Raw genomic sequence first — 17,500 nt, 5'->3', positions numbered from 1 at the left:
CAATTAGACACACACACTTCCCATGTTTTCAGCAATGTCTGGTTGAAGCCACGCCCACTTTCACATTCAAAGTCAATAGTAGATACGGTTTGTGCCGTTTCGTTACACCTCAATATATCAGAATCAGTGCCAGAAATAAGGCAACCAATCACATCCTGTGTTTTCCCTGAAATACAGATCTGTGGTTTTGGTATCAGTTGAAGTCACTCACACACTCGGAGGATCAGGTGGTGAGAGCGTCAGCGTGTCACATGGAATACTCTATTAATTCATCCTGTTCAAACTCCTGTTCAAGCTCCTGCCAGTGCCGAGTGAAATACAGAGGGATCTCTGAGAAGCTGTGGCTGAAGATGATGACCTCATAAATAAATAGACCATTAAACTGCTGCTGTACAGAATACACCTGCCTTTTCCACCGAAGAGCCCAATGAGATACAACTTTTTATTTGATTATAATCTCATTTCACACACTTTCCTCAGACAGCGTTCCCTTTAGCCTTATCAGATCATCCTGATCCTTCTCCAACGCTGCTCTATTACGTCTATAAATCCTGTCCTATGAGACGTCCTCGTGTCCACAGGGCACAAAGTGTTCAGACCGTTCTACTGTCGGAGCAGAGGCTGTTTGTGTCTCCATGAATTCTGAAGCACGGTTCACACAAAAAAAAGGTTCTTCAAAGGTTCTTCAAGGGTTTGTTGGATAATTAAGGGTTAATCTCTTAAAAGAGTTGGTGAGAAACTTGAAGTGTTCTTTAGTTCTGCTACTTTCATTCATTTTCTTCTTTCCTGCTTCTCCTTTTAATTCTTATTTACTTCCCCTTCTTCCTTCCTTCCTTCCTTCCTTCCTTCCTTCCTTCCTTCTTCTCCTTTTAATTCTTATTTACTTCCCCTTCTTCCTTCCTTCCTTCCTTCCTTCCTTCCTTCCTTCCTTCCTTCCTTCCTTCCTTCTTCTCCTTTTAATTCTTTTTTACTTCCCCTTCTTCCTTCCTTCCTTCCTTCCTTCTTCTCCTTTTAATTCTTTTTTACTTCCCCTTCTTCCTTCCTTCCTTCCTTCCTTCCTTCCTTCCTTCCTTCCTTCTTCTCCTTTTAATTCTTTTTTACTTCCCCTTCTTCCTTCCTTCCTTCCTTCTTCTCCTTTTAATTCTTTTTTACTTCCCCTTCTTCCTTCCTTCCTTCCTTCCTTCCTTCCTTCCTTCCTTCCTTCCTTCTTCTCCTTTTAATTCTTTTTTACTTCCCCTTCTTCCTTCCTTCCTTCCTTCCTTCCTTCTTCTCCTTTTAATTCTTTTTTACTTCCCCTTCTTCCTTCCTTCCTTCCTTCCTTCCTTCCTTCCTTCCTTCCTTCTTTTTTTCTTTCTTTCTTTCTATCTACATGTTCATGATAAATTGTTTGATAAATTGTTCTTCAGAATGAGTTCGACAGAGTAAACAGGTTTCTTATGGTTCTTAGAAAAACAAACAAACAAACAAAAAAAACCACTTTAACGTTGTTTTAGGTGCTAAGATTTCCCCCTAAAATGTTTCACCTTTTTTTAAAGAAAGTACGTTTATTAATCTACTACAAGTTATCTCTCACTCACTCACTCATTTTCTACCGCTTATCCGAACTACCTCGGGTCACGGGGAGCCTGTGCCTATCTCAGGCGTCATCGGGCATCAAGGCAGGATACACCCTGGACGGAGTGCCAACCCCCATCGCAGGGCACACACACACTCTCATTCACTCAGGGTTAAATAATGAATGAAAGGAAATGGTGAAGAAAAAGAGAATAAGAATAATGATAGTGGGCCTAAAACTCATCACCAGTCTTTCTCTCTTTTGTGTAGATATTGATATTTTTAAAAGTTTGCAAACGGCACGCTCTCAGGTTTTCTAGCAGGTCATCCGGCACACTTAAATTTATTAAACACACACACACACACACACACACACACACACCATCATACGTTCCACATCACAGAGACCATGTGCTTTTAATGACCCACTCCTTCGTAAGTCTCTTCAACATCAAAACGTGTTTGTTCTTTGAACACTGACCTCTTAAAAGGCTCCAGAGACGCGATCTCCAAAAGAGTGAGTGCATAATGCATACACAGCTCATTAATAAGCATGAATAGATATTATACAGTGTGTGATTGACCTGAAAGCTTTAGCTCTGTGTGTGTGTGTGTGTTTGCTCCAGGTGAGAATTAAGATCAAAGCATTTCATTTAGATGAAATATGAATTTGTACAAATTAAACAGTTCTGTAATCATTTATAAGATCAAATTCTTATCCAGTTAAGTCACCATCATGTTATCGTAGATCCCCTACCAATGATTTGGAAAGACCATGAAAGACCCATTATTATACAGGTCCAAGTGACAGAAACCTCCAGAAACATTCAGAAGAAATGACTTATTTAAGAGAACCATGTGGTAGAAAGAAGAGAGTGATGGAAAAACATCTAGAAGTTATAGAGTAATAGAGAAGACCAATGAACTCAGAATTTTGTTTAGGAGAACCATATGATGAAAAGGAACCAAAAATTCAGAAGCATGTAACAGAGAAGACCATAATATCCAGAGCCATGTTTAGAAGAACCATGTGACAGAAAAGACACAAAAACCCGGAACAAAGGTGTGAAAAACCTGCATGAGGAATTACCAGAGAAGAGACCGAACCCTAGAACCACGTTTATCCAGAGTGATCGAGAACATCACCAAAACATTCAGAAGTAATGATCAGAGAAGACCAATTAGCTCAAAACCATGTTTAGGAGAGGAAAGTTCCAGAAAATCAAAAGTTCTCAGAAACACTAGGAAACAGCAGAACCGATGGTTTTGAAGCATCAGATGGCATCGTGTACCATCACCTCCTCTTTTAGAGCACAGGCTCTCCTCCAGATCTCAGACACTGTTGTCGTAAGCATCTGTCCTTCCGTGAGACACTTCGTCACGGCTGCACCTTCTCCATTTTTACTTCAATTTCATTCCACACCTGAGCCTCCTCAACGCACCTGAGAATAATACAAAGGAATGAAGATTACAGACTATTCACATAATAGTTCCTCTTCAGTAAGCCTCTTTATACACAGCAGCACTTCTCTGAGTACTGAAGGTCTCAACGCTGCCGTCTGTCCACGAGAGGAATCATTTCAGTCACCATTTCAGCTGCTGATAGGAACTAGATGTGAAAAATAATTAAAGTTCTTTCAAGGCTCTTCTTTTTTTGATGCCTGGTGATTTGAATATTTTGACTTGGACCTGAGACTTTCATGCGCCTCGGATTGGTACGAGATCAGACTTTTTACCCGTCTTGAGGAATAACCTTTACAGGATGGTTTTCCTTCATCGTTCACATGATCTTCTTTGAGATTAGAACTTGAATTTGTGCCTGTTTACGTTGTTCATCATCATATATATCATGCTGTTAATATGAAGCTCATATGAAAGTAGACACTCAGGACTTTGTAGAGTTTCATCAATATTTCTGTTTTTCTCTACAACACTAGAGGTGATAGATTTATAGAAAAGTATTTTTTCTCCACACAGATGTTTGTATGTTCAGAGTAAATGTTGATATCAAACCCATTTCTGCTCTCTGAGCTCCTCCGAGTGTTTGTTCATCTAAAAAGCAGCTCAGATTTCTCTTCAACACTAAAATTCAGTGTAAGATTATCGACAGAACATCAATCAATTCTTTATACTGATTGAAAATGTCCCATTATTTGGAGGAAACATCGGTGTCCTGGTAAAAAACATATTTAAACGGTTTTCTTTTGCATGTGGAATCATGTATGCAGCTGTCTGTAAATTGATCAGATTGCATATGCAAATTAGTCGGTAAATCAGGATCTATTAGACATCATAGCCCAATAAATTGGAGAAATTCTGCTTTAAAATGCAGGAAGGTGAGCGCTCTCTCTCCGAGAGTCTTCCTGTACGCTGTCTGCCTTTCACAATTCCTATTTTATTCTGCCTGTATAAGGTTATTGGGTTCAGGGCAAACACTATCAGCCTGTATATTGGAGAAACAGAGTGCAGTGATTCAGGACAACAGGATATACACGTCTCACCAATCCGCTGCCTGTTTGTCCGATCTGGAAGACCATCACGACACATGCTGGTGGTTTCTCCATGCCAGTCCAATTTCAAATCTATAAAGCCCAGAAACCCTGCGGTTCCAGCATCCACCAGTACCAAACTCCTGCTGCCAGAGCCGCTCGGCTAACACTGTTCGTCCGCGAGGCAGTTCGGCTAAACTGTGTGTCAATTAAGTACAGAATAAAACACAATGGGGTGTGGGTGTGTGTTGGTACAGGAAAATATTGAACTAAAACACACAACATACTTTATTAGTTTATAGAACGTCTGAAAAACAATGTATTTCCTGCTCGTAATTATGTGATAGTGTTAATTTCGTCACCTATTTTTAATTTAGTCTTAGTTTTAGTCTTGTGCCAAATGTCCTTGTTAGTTTTAGTCATATTTAGTCATTCACATATCTTTTTTTGTTAGTCTTAGTTTTAGTCGACTAAAAGTCTCGTCATTTTAGTCTAGTTTTAGTCAAAAAATTGTAGTCTTTTTTAAATAACACATTATTATTGAGATTATTACGGATAAACATTTCAGTAAAAAAGTGTTTCACATATGTTTCACTCGAACTTGACTGCACATCACATTTTTTACTTTATTGATACTGCTTTTAATCGTAATGTAAAGACCGGTCATCGGGACATAAGCTGTCATGTACAATAAAAGATCCTGCACAGCGACAGGAAATATAATTTAACACAAAAAGCCTAGACCAGGGTGGACTTGGGCTCAGACGAATTGTTTCTACACACACACTAAACAGCGCGAAGCCGCGAACTCGTTGTGAATATTTTAAAGGCGTAACAGCTGATGAAAAAGCAGAGACAATTGTAGACGAAAATGAAGAGAGATTTTATCTTAGTTTTTATTTTATACAAAACATTTTCGTCTCGTCTTTTTTCGTCATCAATAATGCATGTTAATTTAGTCTTAGTCAGCGTTTTTGGACAGTGGTGCAGTCTTGTCATCGTGTCGTCTTAGTCATGAAAAAAAAAGGTTGTCGACGAACATATTTCGTCTCGTCTGACAAAATTAACACTATTATGTGATATCAGCTATAAACGTTAATTATTTCTCTGTCTTTTTATATTAATATAACACACAGCTTGTGTTGTTTAGGAGAAACTTAAATTCAAAGCTTTACCTCTGGTTGTACCTCTGACACTGGAGACTCCTTCTGCAAATGTCTCTTTAATAAATCAAGTCCCATTGACTTGGCTGTTGCTATAGAAACAAAAACGAATAGAAATAATTTAAAGGTGTGAAACTACGTTACTACAATAGCTGCCGTTATAGAAAAGTAATCAACACCTTCTGACCAATCACGTGCTCTCAATAGTCAGTCCTCTTGATGCCAGCATGCAGAATAAGATTCCGCTGACAGAGAGCCGGACCGATAGGTCCTATAGTCCTAGAGTTTGCTGTAGCACAGATGGACTTACAGCATAAACATCATTACAGCTTCCTCCTGCTCCAGCATTTGATATGATACCAGAAATAAATAGATAAAGAAGCTTTAAAAGCTTTTGATGATGTGGGATGTGAATAAGTGTATAAAAGCTGATTAAATAAACAGCAAGATAGAAGCATTATCAATTCCATAAATAAATCACAAGCATAGGAAGAACTTCAACTTCCAACTTCATCATGTTTAGGAATATAAGGTTGCCACGTGAGGCAACTCCATGTTTTCCCATAAGCATATTTCCAGAAGAATGCTGCTCATTTGAGACCAGGATGAAAATGACCAATTTGTTGTTGTTTTGTTCTGTTTCAAAGAGATGAAGCATGAGATTCTGGTATGGAGGCAGACAGCGCAGAGGATCAACCCTGCCAGCCGAGAGGAGACTGCCGTCAAGTGTCTTCTCATGCAGAAGGTTCTCAACCTGGAGTGCCTCCTGCGCAAGAAGCTCCGGACCTTCCAGAGGTACCACAGACACCCCACGCAAATACTCTTCTGAATTAACTAATGACAGTTAAAATTCTACTATGGAGTAAGAGCTCATAGGGTTCACATTCATAGCAGGAACATTCAATTCAATTCCATTCAATTCAATTCAGTTTATTTGTAAGGCGCTTTTTACAAGTGACATCGTCTGAAAGCGGCTTTACAGAACATAAACATAGAACAAAAGGTTATTATAAAGAATAATATAAAGGTTAATAGGATACAAAATTCAAGATTAATATTAGATGGATTTAGTTCACAATGTGTTTGTATTTATCCCTAATGAGCAAGTCTGAGGTGACTCAGGTGACTGTGGGGAGGAAAAACTCCCTTAGATGGTAAAGGAAGGAACCTTGAGAGGAACCAGACTCAAAGGGGAACCTCATCCTCATATGGGTGACACTGGGGGTGTGATTATAAATATACAGTCTGATAAATGTTGTGTTGATGTAAAAGATCACATATCACAAAGAACATATCTGATATCTGATCATTTGGCCATTTGTGCTTTAATCAAGACCAAGACGAGTCCAATCTAAGACTGGACGAGTCCATATCTGAGACTGAGTAAAGGCCTCAAGGTGTTTTTTTTCAAACTCAATTCCAAATGAAAGTAGGTTTCAATTAAATTCTGGACAAGCCTTGATTTCAGCTGGCCAGCATTTTGACTTCGAGACCAAACATGTCCAAGGCTATGACTAGCTCAGATTATGTCAAGACCACATTTTAAAGGGTGTGGAGTCCAAGTCAAGATCAAGTCCAAATGAAAGTTGTTTAGAATCAAGATCGAGACAGAAACCCTCCAAACCTTAAGTCCAAGCATGAATTTTAACTGGCTGAACTTATTTGTGCAGCATGTCTGTAATTAGGCTGTTTACTTAAAGATAATACTTCTGATCATGTGCTACAAGAACAACCAACACAAATACTACAAACTCTTGGTCCAACAGCTCTCAGTTCTCTTTCACCATCATCAACAGAGTTCTCTACATTCTATCACTCCTGACCTCTCAGCCTCAGGTGCATTACTCCTGACATAGACATCAGCAGAAGTAGTAGGCTGTTTGACAGAGTGGTGATGGATGTTTTATACTCCTCCATTCTGACTTGCATAAAGTTTTGCTGACCAGTTTACATATTTTGAAGAAACTCTATGAAAATATACAAGTCTTTACTAGGGAGGTTTGTGGATCTTCAGCTCTATTTGGGTGGTTTGTGGATCTTCAGCTCTATTTGGGTGGTTTGTGGATCTTCAGCTCTATTTGGGTGGTTTGTGGATCTTCAGCTCTATTTGGGTGGTTTGTGGATCTTCAGCTCTATTTGGGGGGTTTGTGGATCTTCAGATCTATTTGGGGGGTTTATGGATCTTCAGATCTATTTGTGTTTTTTTTTGGTGAATATTCAGATCTATTTGTGTTTTTTTTTTTTGGTGAATATTCAGCTCTGTGTTGTTTATGGATCTTCAGCTCTATTTGGGGGGTTTATGGATCTTCAGCTCTATTTGTGTTTTTTGTGGATCTTCAGCTTTCTTTGTGTTTTTTTTTTGGTGAATATTCAGCTCTGTGTTTTTTGTGGATCTTCAGCTTATTTTGGGGGTTATGTGGATCTTCATCTTTTTTCAGTTGAGTGCATTGTGGCAGGAGAATGAAACAGACATGTAAATTAGATATCAGACAGATTGGAGTCAATATATTGGAATTATACTTGAATATAAACAAAAGTCCTGGGCTTTATTCAGTACAGTGTAGAACCATTGGATCACTTGAAGCCTCAAGTGAAGCCTCAAGATCTTCGCATTGCTTGTTAACACAGCACAATTTGAGAATAACCACAGATACTCCATATTCTGGTATGAGGCCATGAATTTCACTGACTTTAAATCAGTTCTCCTCACTTTGGGATGCCATCGTAATCAGGAGCTGTTGCAGTTCCTCTTAAAAGCCTGAACCATTTTTATGCCATTTTTATTCCGTGATACATCAAGGATTGATTGTACATGGCCATAAAGCAACCTTTAATGCTCCAATTTCAGAACAGAGCATCTCAAGAGACGCTTATGAAGCCATTTGTTTGGAGTGCTTCAAAATGAAAGTGTAATTGTTGCGTAATTAACCTCAGTTCCACCATTAGACTGTTATGAGACGATCAATTTTCGGGTTTGGAGAAGGTCAATAAGGCGCTTAGCTGCAGGGTAAAGGTTTTTACCAACAGTTAACAGTCTTCTAACATTTAACTCAGTCTATATATCTATGATGGAATCCCGCTCTGATAAAAACTCCCAGAGCAGACACCTGATCTTGGGCTTAGCCATGTGTTGGTCCAGGAGGTTCTTTAGCCGTTCGAGCTGCTTCTGGTTCCCCTGTTCTGGTTCTCTTGGACCTCTTGTCATGCTTTCTAGAGAAGCTTGACAATCATTTTCTAAACACAGGAACTGAAATAGGGATGTTCATCAGGGTTAAGCACAACACAGCTGAGAGTGATTGGGTCATGTGACATTTTAGGGCTTGTGGTTTGTAGAAAATTTAAACAGATTAAAATCAGACATTCATTCATTCATTTTCTACCGCTTTATCCGAACTACCTCGGGTCACGGGGAGCCTGTGCCTATCTCAGGCATCATCGGGCATCAAGGCAGGATACACCCTGGACGGAGTGCCAACCCATCACAGGGCACACACACACACACTCATTCACTCACACAATCACACACTACGGACAATTTTCCAGACATGCCAATCAACCTACCATGCATGTCTTTGGACCGGGGGAGGAAACCGGAGTACCCGGAGGAAACCCCCGAGGCACGGGGAGAACATGCAAACTCCACACACACAAGGTGGAGGTGGGAATCGAACCCCCAACCCTGGAGGTGTGAGGCCAACGTGCTAACCACTAAGCCACCGTGACCCCCAGATTAAAATCAGACACACCAAAAACTAACCCTGTCTAAATGAAGTTTAATTCTGTAATTGTTCCACTATAACTTGATTGCACATTTAGATGTTTCGGTCTCTTTTAGGCAAATATCTCAAGAGGACAAAAACTGGGAGAGCAACATCCAGGAGCTCCAGAAAACGGTAAAGATGAAAGTGATTATAATAAAAGGAAAGTAAAGAGATTGAAATGAATCACAATGAGAATGTTCTTTCTGCCCACACGGTTCCTGGAGGAACAGTTTCTTTCCTGTTCTGGTTTTATTGTCATACTGAAGAGAAGTAGCACTAATTTCTCTGATTATGGCTTAGAGAATCTAATTATTGTCAGAAAGAGGCCAGTCTACTGTATCTCTCCAACTCTCTCTCTGATTTGCTCTATTATTTTTTTTCTACAGCACAGAATCACAGATAAAGTCCTGCTGGTGAAGTGTGTGGCGGTGCTTTCCGTAGTCATCTTCATGTTCTTCCTGAACTCCTTTGTAGCTGGGATTCATCTGGAGCTGGGTGAGAATTATTAACCGTTTCCTCATCCAGCGTAGACACGTAGCAATTGAATGCATTTAACGAGGAAGTGCTGAACAATTACTCTGCTCCTTTTATAACATGCCTCAAGAGCGATGCTAATTAAGAGAGCAGTATTAGCATAGGAGTTAATTTGTGCATATTTCAAGCCATCTGTTGACAAAGTAATTATTTGCAGCTGGTCCTAAAATACAATAAAACAGCTCACCACCATGGAAGTGCTAAAACATTTAGCACAAATTCAACTGGGACAACAGAAGGACCTCGCTATTGTTCTCCTCTAGGTTTGAGTTTATGATGTTGTCGGTTTGTTAGGATCGAATTCAGTTCAATATTATTTAAATGATTTTTTCACACTGATGTTTTACAGAAATCTACATGCAGGTTTAGATCAATGAACAAAATGGAGACCTGAGAGCGGTGCGAATAAAGTCAGGGATTTAGAGTTAGGTTTAAAATTTACGTAGATGTTTCCACACAGAAAAGCATTCAGTGTTCAGCTGTTGTGTTTAAAGCCTTTAATGGAAGTCACTACACCGCCTCTGAACCTGAACAACCGTCTCTAACACTCCTGCTTAATAAAAACTGCCACTGACATGTGTTAGATGTGTGAACTACATGCAGATCCTTACTCTACTTCGACACACACTACTCCAGTTTTCTTTACTTCACTCTATTTTACTTTATTCCACTTCAGTCTACTTAACTTCCCTTCACTTCATTTCACTTTTACTCCTCTACACTTTTCTCCACAGCGCTTCACTTTACCTAACTTTATTCAATCACACTTAACTTTACACTGCGCTGCACCTCCGTTTCCTCTCATAGATTCTTCTTATACATCACTACACTACACTACACTACACTACACTACACTACACTACACTACACATCACTACACTACACTACACCACACTACACTACACTACAGTACACATCACTACACAACACTACACATCACTACACTACACTACACTACACTACACTACACTACACTACACTACACTACACTACACTACACTACACTACACTACACTACACTACACTACACTACACTACACTACACTACACTACACTACACTACACTACACTACACTACACTACACTACACTACACTACACTACACTACACTACACTACACTACACTACACTACACTACACTACACTACACACCACTACACTACACACCACTACACTACACTACACTACACTACACTACACTACACTACACTACACTACACTACACTACACTACACTACACTACACTACACTACACTACACTACACTACACTACACTACACTACACTACACTACACTACACTACACTACACTACACTACACTACACTACACTACACTACACTACACTACACTACACTACACTACACTACACTACACTACACTACACTACACTACACTACACTACACTACACTACACTACACTACACTACACTACACTACACTACACTACACTACACTACACTACACTACACTACACTACACTACACTACACTACACTACACTACACTACACTACACTACACTACACTACACTACACTACACTACACTACACTACACTACACTACACTACACTACACATCACTACACTACACTACACTACACTACACTACACTACACTACACTACACTACACTACACTACACTACACTACACTACACATCACTACACTACACTACACTACACTACACTACACTACACTACACTACACTACACTACACTACACTACACTACACTACACTACACTACACTACACTACACTACACATCACTACACTACACTACACTACACTACACTACACTACACTACACTACACATCACTACACTACACTACACTACACTACACTACACATCACTACACTACACTACACCACACTACACTACACTACACTACACTACACTACACTACACTACACTACACTACACTACACATCACTACACTACACTACACTACACCACACTACACTACACTACACTACACTACACTACACTACACTACACTACACTACACTACACTACACCACACTACACTACACTACACATCACTACACTACACTACACTACACTACACTACACTACACTACACATCACTACACTACACTACACTACACATCACTACACTACACTACACTACACATCACTACACTACACTACACATCACTACACTACACTACACTACACTACACTACACTACACTACACTACACTACACTACACTACACTACACTACACTACACTACACTACACTACACTACACTACACCACACTACACTACACTACACTACACTACACTACACTACACCACACTACACTACACTACACTACACTACACTACACTACACTACACTACACTACACTACACTACACTACACTACACTACACTACACTACACTACACTACACTACACTACACTACACTACACTACACTACACTACACTACACTACACTACACTACACTACACTACACCACACCACACTACACTACACATCACTACACTACACTACACTACACATCACTACACTACACTACACTACACATCACTACACATCACTACACTACACTACACCACACCACACCACACTACACATCACTACACTACACTACACTACACATCACTACACTACACTACACTACACATCACTACACTACACTACACTACACAACACTACACCACAGTACAATACACTACACATCACTACATTACACTACACTACACTACATTACACTTTAGATACACTTTAGATTCTATATGTAACCTTTGCTCCACTACGCTTTAGTTTTTATTCCATTAAATCTTACCCTAAACCCTTAATAACCCTTAGATGCTTATTTGAATTGTGGCTCCAATACAATTTATACAGCATTCTGTTCTGAAAATATAAAGTCACTCAAACTGTACACAAAACTTACTGTACACAAAACTTACTGTACACAAGACTTACTGTACACCAAACTTACTGTACACAAGACTTACTGTACACAAGACTTACTGTACACAAGACTTACTGTACACAAAACTTACTGTACACAAAACTTGGCCTCCTGTGTGAAAATACTGCAGAGTCCAACAGCTCCTTAATCAATGGGCAAAATATAATAGTGTCAGTGAGGTTCAGGATACAGTGAGGTTCAGGATACAGTGAGGTTCAGGATACAGTGAGGTTCAGGATACAGTGAGGTTCAGGATAAATCCCAATGAAAGAGGTTCAGCTGCATGATGCTGGCCTTTTAGAGAGGGGTGAATTCTTGGAGACTAAAAATAATCTAGATTTTTATTTTATACTGAACCTGACACACACACACACACACACACACACACACACACACACACACACACACACACACACACACACACACACTGCACATTACTGTGTGTATCAAAAATAGGAAATCAATGTAAAGCAAAATATTTTCCCTATCAGGACTTCCTATGGTTCTGAGTCACATGATTAATGAGCTTCTGCATTTGTTTTAGACACTGATGGAACACTAAAGAATAGTGTTCGTAGGGCTACACAGCAAATGTATAAAAAACACACCTCTGTAAGAGTTATTCCAATATCCATCAGCTGTCATGACTATTTTGTGCCAGTTTTAATGTCAGGCTGGTTAAATCAACTCAGGGTTTCTGTAGGACATTAAAAAGCATTAACATTTAATTGATTTTGGAAAAATGAAGGCCTTGAATGTCATTAAAAAGTATTAAATTATATGTATATATAGTATATTATATTCCTACATGCTTTAAAAATGTTATTTAGTTTTTAAGAATTAAATTTATAGTTGTCTTTCTTTATTATGCTTCATGAATTGTTAACTTAATGTTTGGAGAGTCAACAGTTCTTTCTCATTAATCCATAACACATTCATAAGGCATTATAAACATTGTGACATCCATGAAAGTTCGTTTCACTTTATCGCAGTGGGCGCTGTGCGTTATGAATTGTTATCATGATGTATTTTACGTAGTGTTTATAAGATAAAAACCGTCTGACTCTATGTCTGTTAATAACTGCAGTAAGTCAGCTGTTTGTGATTCAGTGTTTTATCTCTGTTATTAAGTTGTATTATCTATTTAAAAAGATTGAACTAAGAGCTCTTGATATGAACGTGTTATAGATGATTATAGATTAGTTATAAAACGTTTTCAGCTATAAAATGCTTGATAAGCAGCTCCAGCTCATGCAGTACTGAGTATAGAAACATCCCGTACATATTAAACACAGCTCACTGATTCGATCACATTCTGGGACGTTAACTGTTCGTGTATTCAGTTGATTTTCTTTAGCTTTATGGCTGAAGTCTGAAGCTAGACAAGCTTGCTGAGGTTGTGTTTACAGCTCGCCCAGAAGCCCAGGACGCTTCACTTGCTTTGCATTTGATGAATGAGCCTCTGTGCAGCGACTGCAGCTCCTCATCCCAATTTTAATTGAAGAGCTTTCTGGCTTTGTCGTTCTCTACACTACCTTATTACACCGCTCCTAACTGCCTCCACCTATAGCAGCGTTCAGTGGGTAATAGCACCGTGCACAAGAGCCCTTTTGTCCTGTTTGTAAATTATGTTTTTTTTTTACCTGAATTTTTTTTCCACCTGAATGCATCATTAAGCAGAGGCTTTTATACTCGCTGACTGGTCCTCGTTGTAGAAGTAAATCAATAAATAAAGGCTTCAATAAACTCAGAGAAGAATCAGTGGAATGCAGCAACTTTTTCCCTCAGAGTTTTTCCAAACATTTGTGACTCTTCAATGTTTTTTTTTTAAGCGAATTAATTCTTTTTTTTAATAAGCACTCCAAGGCTGCTTTCTTCTTAGAGCACGTTCATTTGAAACTTCAGGTGAATTGAGAGAGATGTTAGGGATCAGGGACGTGCACGTGACTAGCATGAAGCTGTGACGTATACTGTATTAGCGTCATTATTACAACACGCAGCTCTAAACCCAGCTTCACTTCACTGTGAATCTTTAGTACACAGTTTATAGAAGAGTGAAATGGTTCACTTATGAGTCTGGTTCCTCTCGAAGTTCCATCTCATCGAAATCTATATCTGGATTTCTGTGTCCACTGATAAAAGCAGCAAGCTGGACTTTGTTTTTGCTAACACTACTTTTTTTGACGTATAAGATTTTTAAACTGCATTATAATCGATTTATTCAACCTGATCAGAGCTTGACCCCAGTGTGGATACGACTCGTTCCATGGCGTATTTAACTCGACCGTTACTGTTTGTGTTAATGATATCTGTCCTGTTCTAAACTAGCTACCTTGCTCCCAAACAAAGACTGTACAGAGTCAGAAGTTAAAAATCCTGAAAGTTCTGGAATCCTGATCGACGTCCTATTAAAACGAAGCGCGGCCGACTCGAATCCTCCGCGTCCTGTTTTATTACGTTAATTCTCTTTTTGTCAGCGTTGCACCGAACATCAGAGTCACGCTGAGATATGACAAAAATCAAAGAGGATGCAAACAGGAAATGTTTCGCCATTAACGTCTTGGTTGCTCTTCCTTCTCTCTGCGCTCTCTTCATGCATCAATCTCTATTTCCTCTATTTCTTTTTCATCTTTCCGTGTCTTTGCCTGCTCCCTGGCCACTTGCCTCAAAAGCTGATTTGCAATTATCATCTCAATGGGGCTACGACCACAGGTATAACACACACACACACACACACACACACACACACACACACACACACAAACGTATTTTAAAGCAACCTGACGATCGTTACACATTCGTTCTTGTCTCATCTTGTTTTTTCCTCGTGCACTCCTGCTTGTTTTTCTCTTTGTGCCACTTGTTTTTCAGAAGTTTTATTTGTCATCTTCTCCCTGACTCCTGGTTCACCCACGAAATTCATCTCGGCCACCTTTTTCGGCTTATCTACGAGCAGAGGTGTAGCTACATGACAAGAAAAAGCAGGGAATTGCCTAGGGGCCCAAGCACCGAGCATTCAAACTGTCAAAGTAGTTTCTCAGGAAGCTTCCCTGAAGGGAGCTGATCTCATTATCATGTTCAAATGAAGAGAACGTATTCATTCAGAAGTCAAATGCAAAAGTGGGAGAAGAAAATAAGATGACGACGTAACTAAGGATGATGACTATAAGCTCAGATGTAATATAAGAATAACTATACTATTTTTTGCCATTAAGAGATATTGACATTGCATCTGGAACAAGTCAAATTTCTTGGTAGAATTTGTTATTTTTTTGGAAATTAAATTGGTGCGTTAACTTGGTGTGGCTTTTTTTTTTTAAGACGGATGCATCGTTATAGGAATAAAAACAGAAATGTGCTGCTTTTTATCTTCAACAAGTTCAGGGATAGAGTTGATCTAAACAGTTTCTGGAAAGCTGACAGACATTTTTAAGCAGCTGGTTTGCTTGTTATTTTATAGCCCACAGTCTTGGATGAAATGGATAGAAGAGTTCATATTTAGAGGTGTTTCTAAAAGATAAGCCGTCTGTTCTAGGATTCGAACATAATGGCTTTGAACATTGATCGAAACATTGATATAGGTCAGAAAGTCCTCATGGATCTTTTTTAAAGGACCCCGCAGTTTCTAGAATTACTTTGGCCGAGTAATAAATCATTGGCCGTGTCCCCTTGACTGCTTTTCTTGCATGTCTCTTGTCCCTCTGCTTCTCATTTGCTATAATCATTGGCTTAATGATTTCCCAGCTGCAATCACCAGCACTCACCTGTTTAATCAAATTTTACAGAAGGTGGAAGCATATTTAGCCCTTCTTTCTCCCAAGGATGGTTGGGAAAATTGGGATCATTTGTTGCTAGTGTTGGTCTTAGCCCCAGCATGAGTGTGTGTATGTGTGTATGAGAGAGAAGTGTGAGGCTTGTGTAATGAGTCTTTGATTAGAGTGACCGAGCTTGACCAGACACATTATCCGTGTGTCTCACGGCGGAGGCTCCTGACTCCCTTGTATTATTGGAGAATTAGACGGTGAGACCAGGAGGTGCATGGAGATGAAACTGCACAGATAGAGATGTCTGTATGGGGTTCATATTTTTTTTTACTAGTGAAAACTATTAGGATCTCAGAGAAGGAAACAAATAATGAGCTAAGTGAACTGACTTGGGTAAACATTGGGTAGAATTATTAGAAGAACCAGCGAATTTGAGTTAAGTGGATGTTCCCTAGCTGTCAAGTCTATGTCAGTCCTGTAGTCCCAATCCATACAGCCTGAGGTCAGTCGTTGTCTATAGTATTAGTGTCTAATACTGACTTAAAGTACCAAGCTATCAAGTCCAAGTTGTCTCCAGAATCTCAAGCTATTGAATCTGAGTTGAGTCCAAAACCAGCTCCGGATCAAGATGACTGGACAAGACGCAAGATCCAGACGATCCTGGATAAACTATAGAACTCAGTTCATATCTAGAGTCTTAAACTGCAGAGTCTGAGTTAAGTGCAAAGTCGGTGACAACCAATAGCATCTAAAGCACTCCAAAGTCCAAAGCTCAAAAACATTGTACAGCTGTAACCATAGAGCTAGAGAAAAGTTCATAATCTGGATTATATTCAGACTCCTAAACCTAAACTTTGAAGTCTGAAACAACTCTGGAGTCACAATCAATAGAACTAGAATTGGTTCCAGAGGCATAAAATATAGTCTGTGTCAAGTCCAGAGTTCGTAGCTCTGGATTTGACTCCTACAAATTCTTGAATGTAGGGTTTTTTCACTCCAGAGTCCATAACTATCATGTCTGAGTCTTCTCCAAAGTCCAAAGCCATAGATTCAAATACTCATTCCAGATTACCAAATCATTCAGATCTTTTCTATAGCAGAGCCCCAAGAATCAAATGCAGAGTTTCCAGCTCTAGAGATCTTTTGCACATTCCACACTAGTCTATGTCAAGTACGGAGCTCTGAACTGTACAGTCTGTTTCGAGTCGAGTCTCTTCCTCTAGAGTCTGTGTTCACTACAGGCTCTTAGGTCACTAGGTTCTTTTCCAGAGTCCCACACTATAGTACTGAGATAAGTACAGAGTCCCCAG

At 39.4% G+C, this 17,500-nt stretch overlaps 1 protein-coding gene across 1 annotated transcript in view; it reads left to right on the top strand.

Moving 5' to 3' along the window:
- The window catches only part of oca2 (oculocutaneous albinism II), a 99,824-nt gene that overhangs the window by 43,709 nt on the left and 38,615 nt on the right, over positions 1–17,500 (top strand). The window contains exons 16-18 of the mRNA XM_060867026.1: positions 5,854–6,001; positions 9,042–9,099; positions 9,354–9,462. Coding sequence (XP_060723009.1) covers positions 5,854–6,001; positions 9,042–9,099; positions 9,354–9,462 — 315 coding nt within the window. The remainder of the gene's footprint in view (positions 1–5,853; positions 6,002–9,041; positions 9,100–9,353; positions 9,463–17,500) is intronic.

Source organism: Tachysurus vachellii, chromosome 4 (genome assembly GCF_030014155.1).
Source record: "Tachysurus vachellii isolate PV-2020 chromosome 4, HZAU_Pvac_v1, whole genome shotgun sequence".
Classification (NCBI taxonomy): Eukaryota; Metazoa; Chordata; class Actinopteri; order Siluriformes; family Bagridae; genus Tachysurus; species Tachysurus vachellii.
The sequence above is the reverse complement of the archived record's forward strand: the minus strand, read 5'-3'. Positions and strand labels throughout refer to the sequence as shown.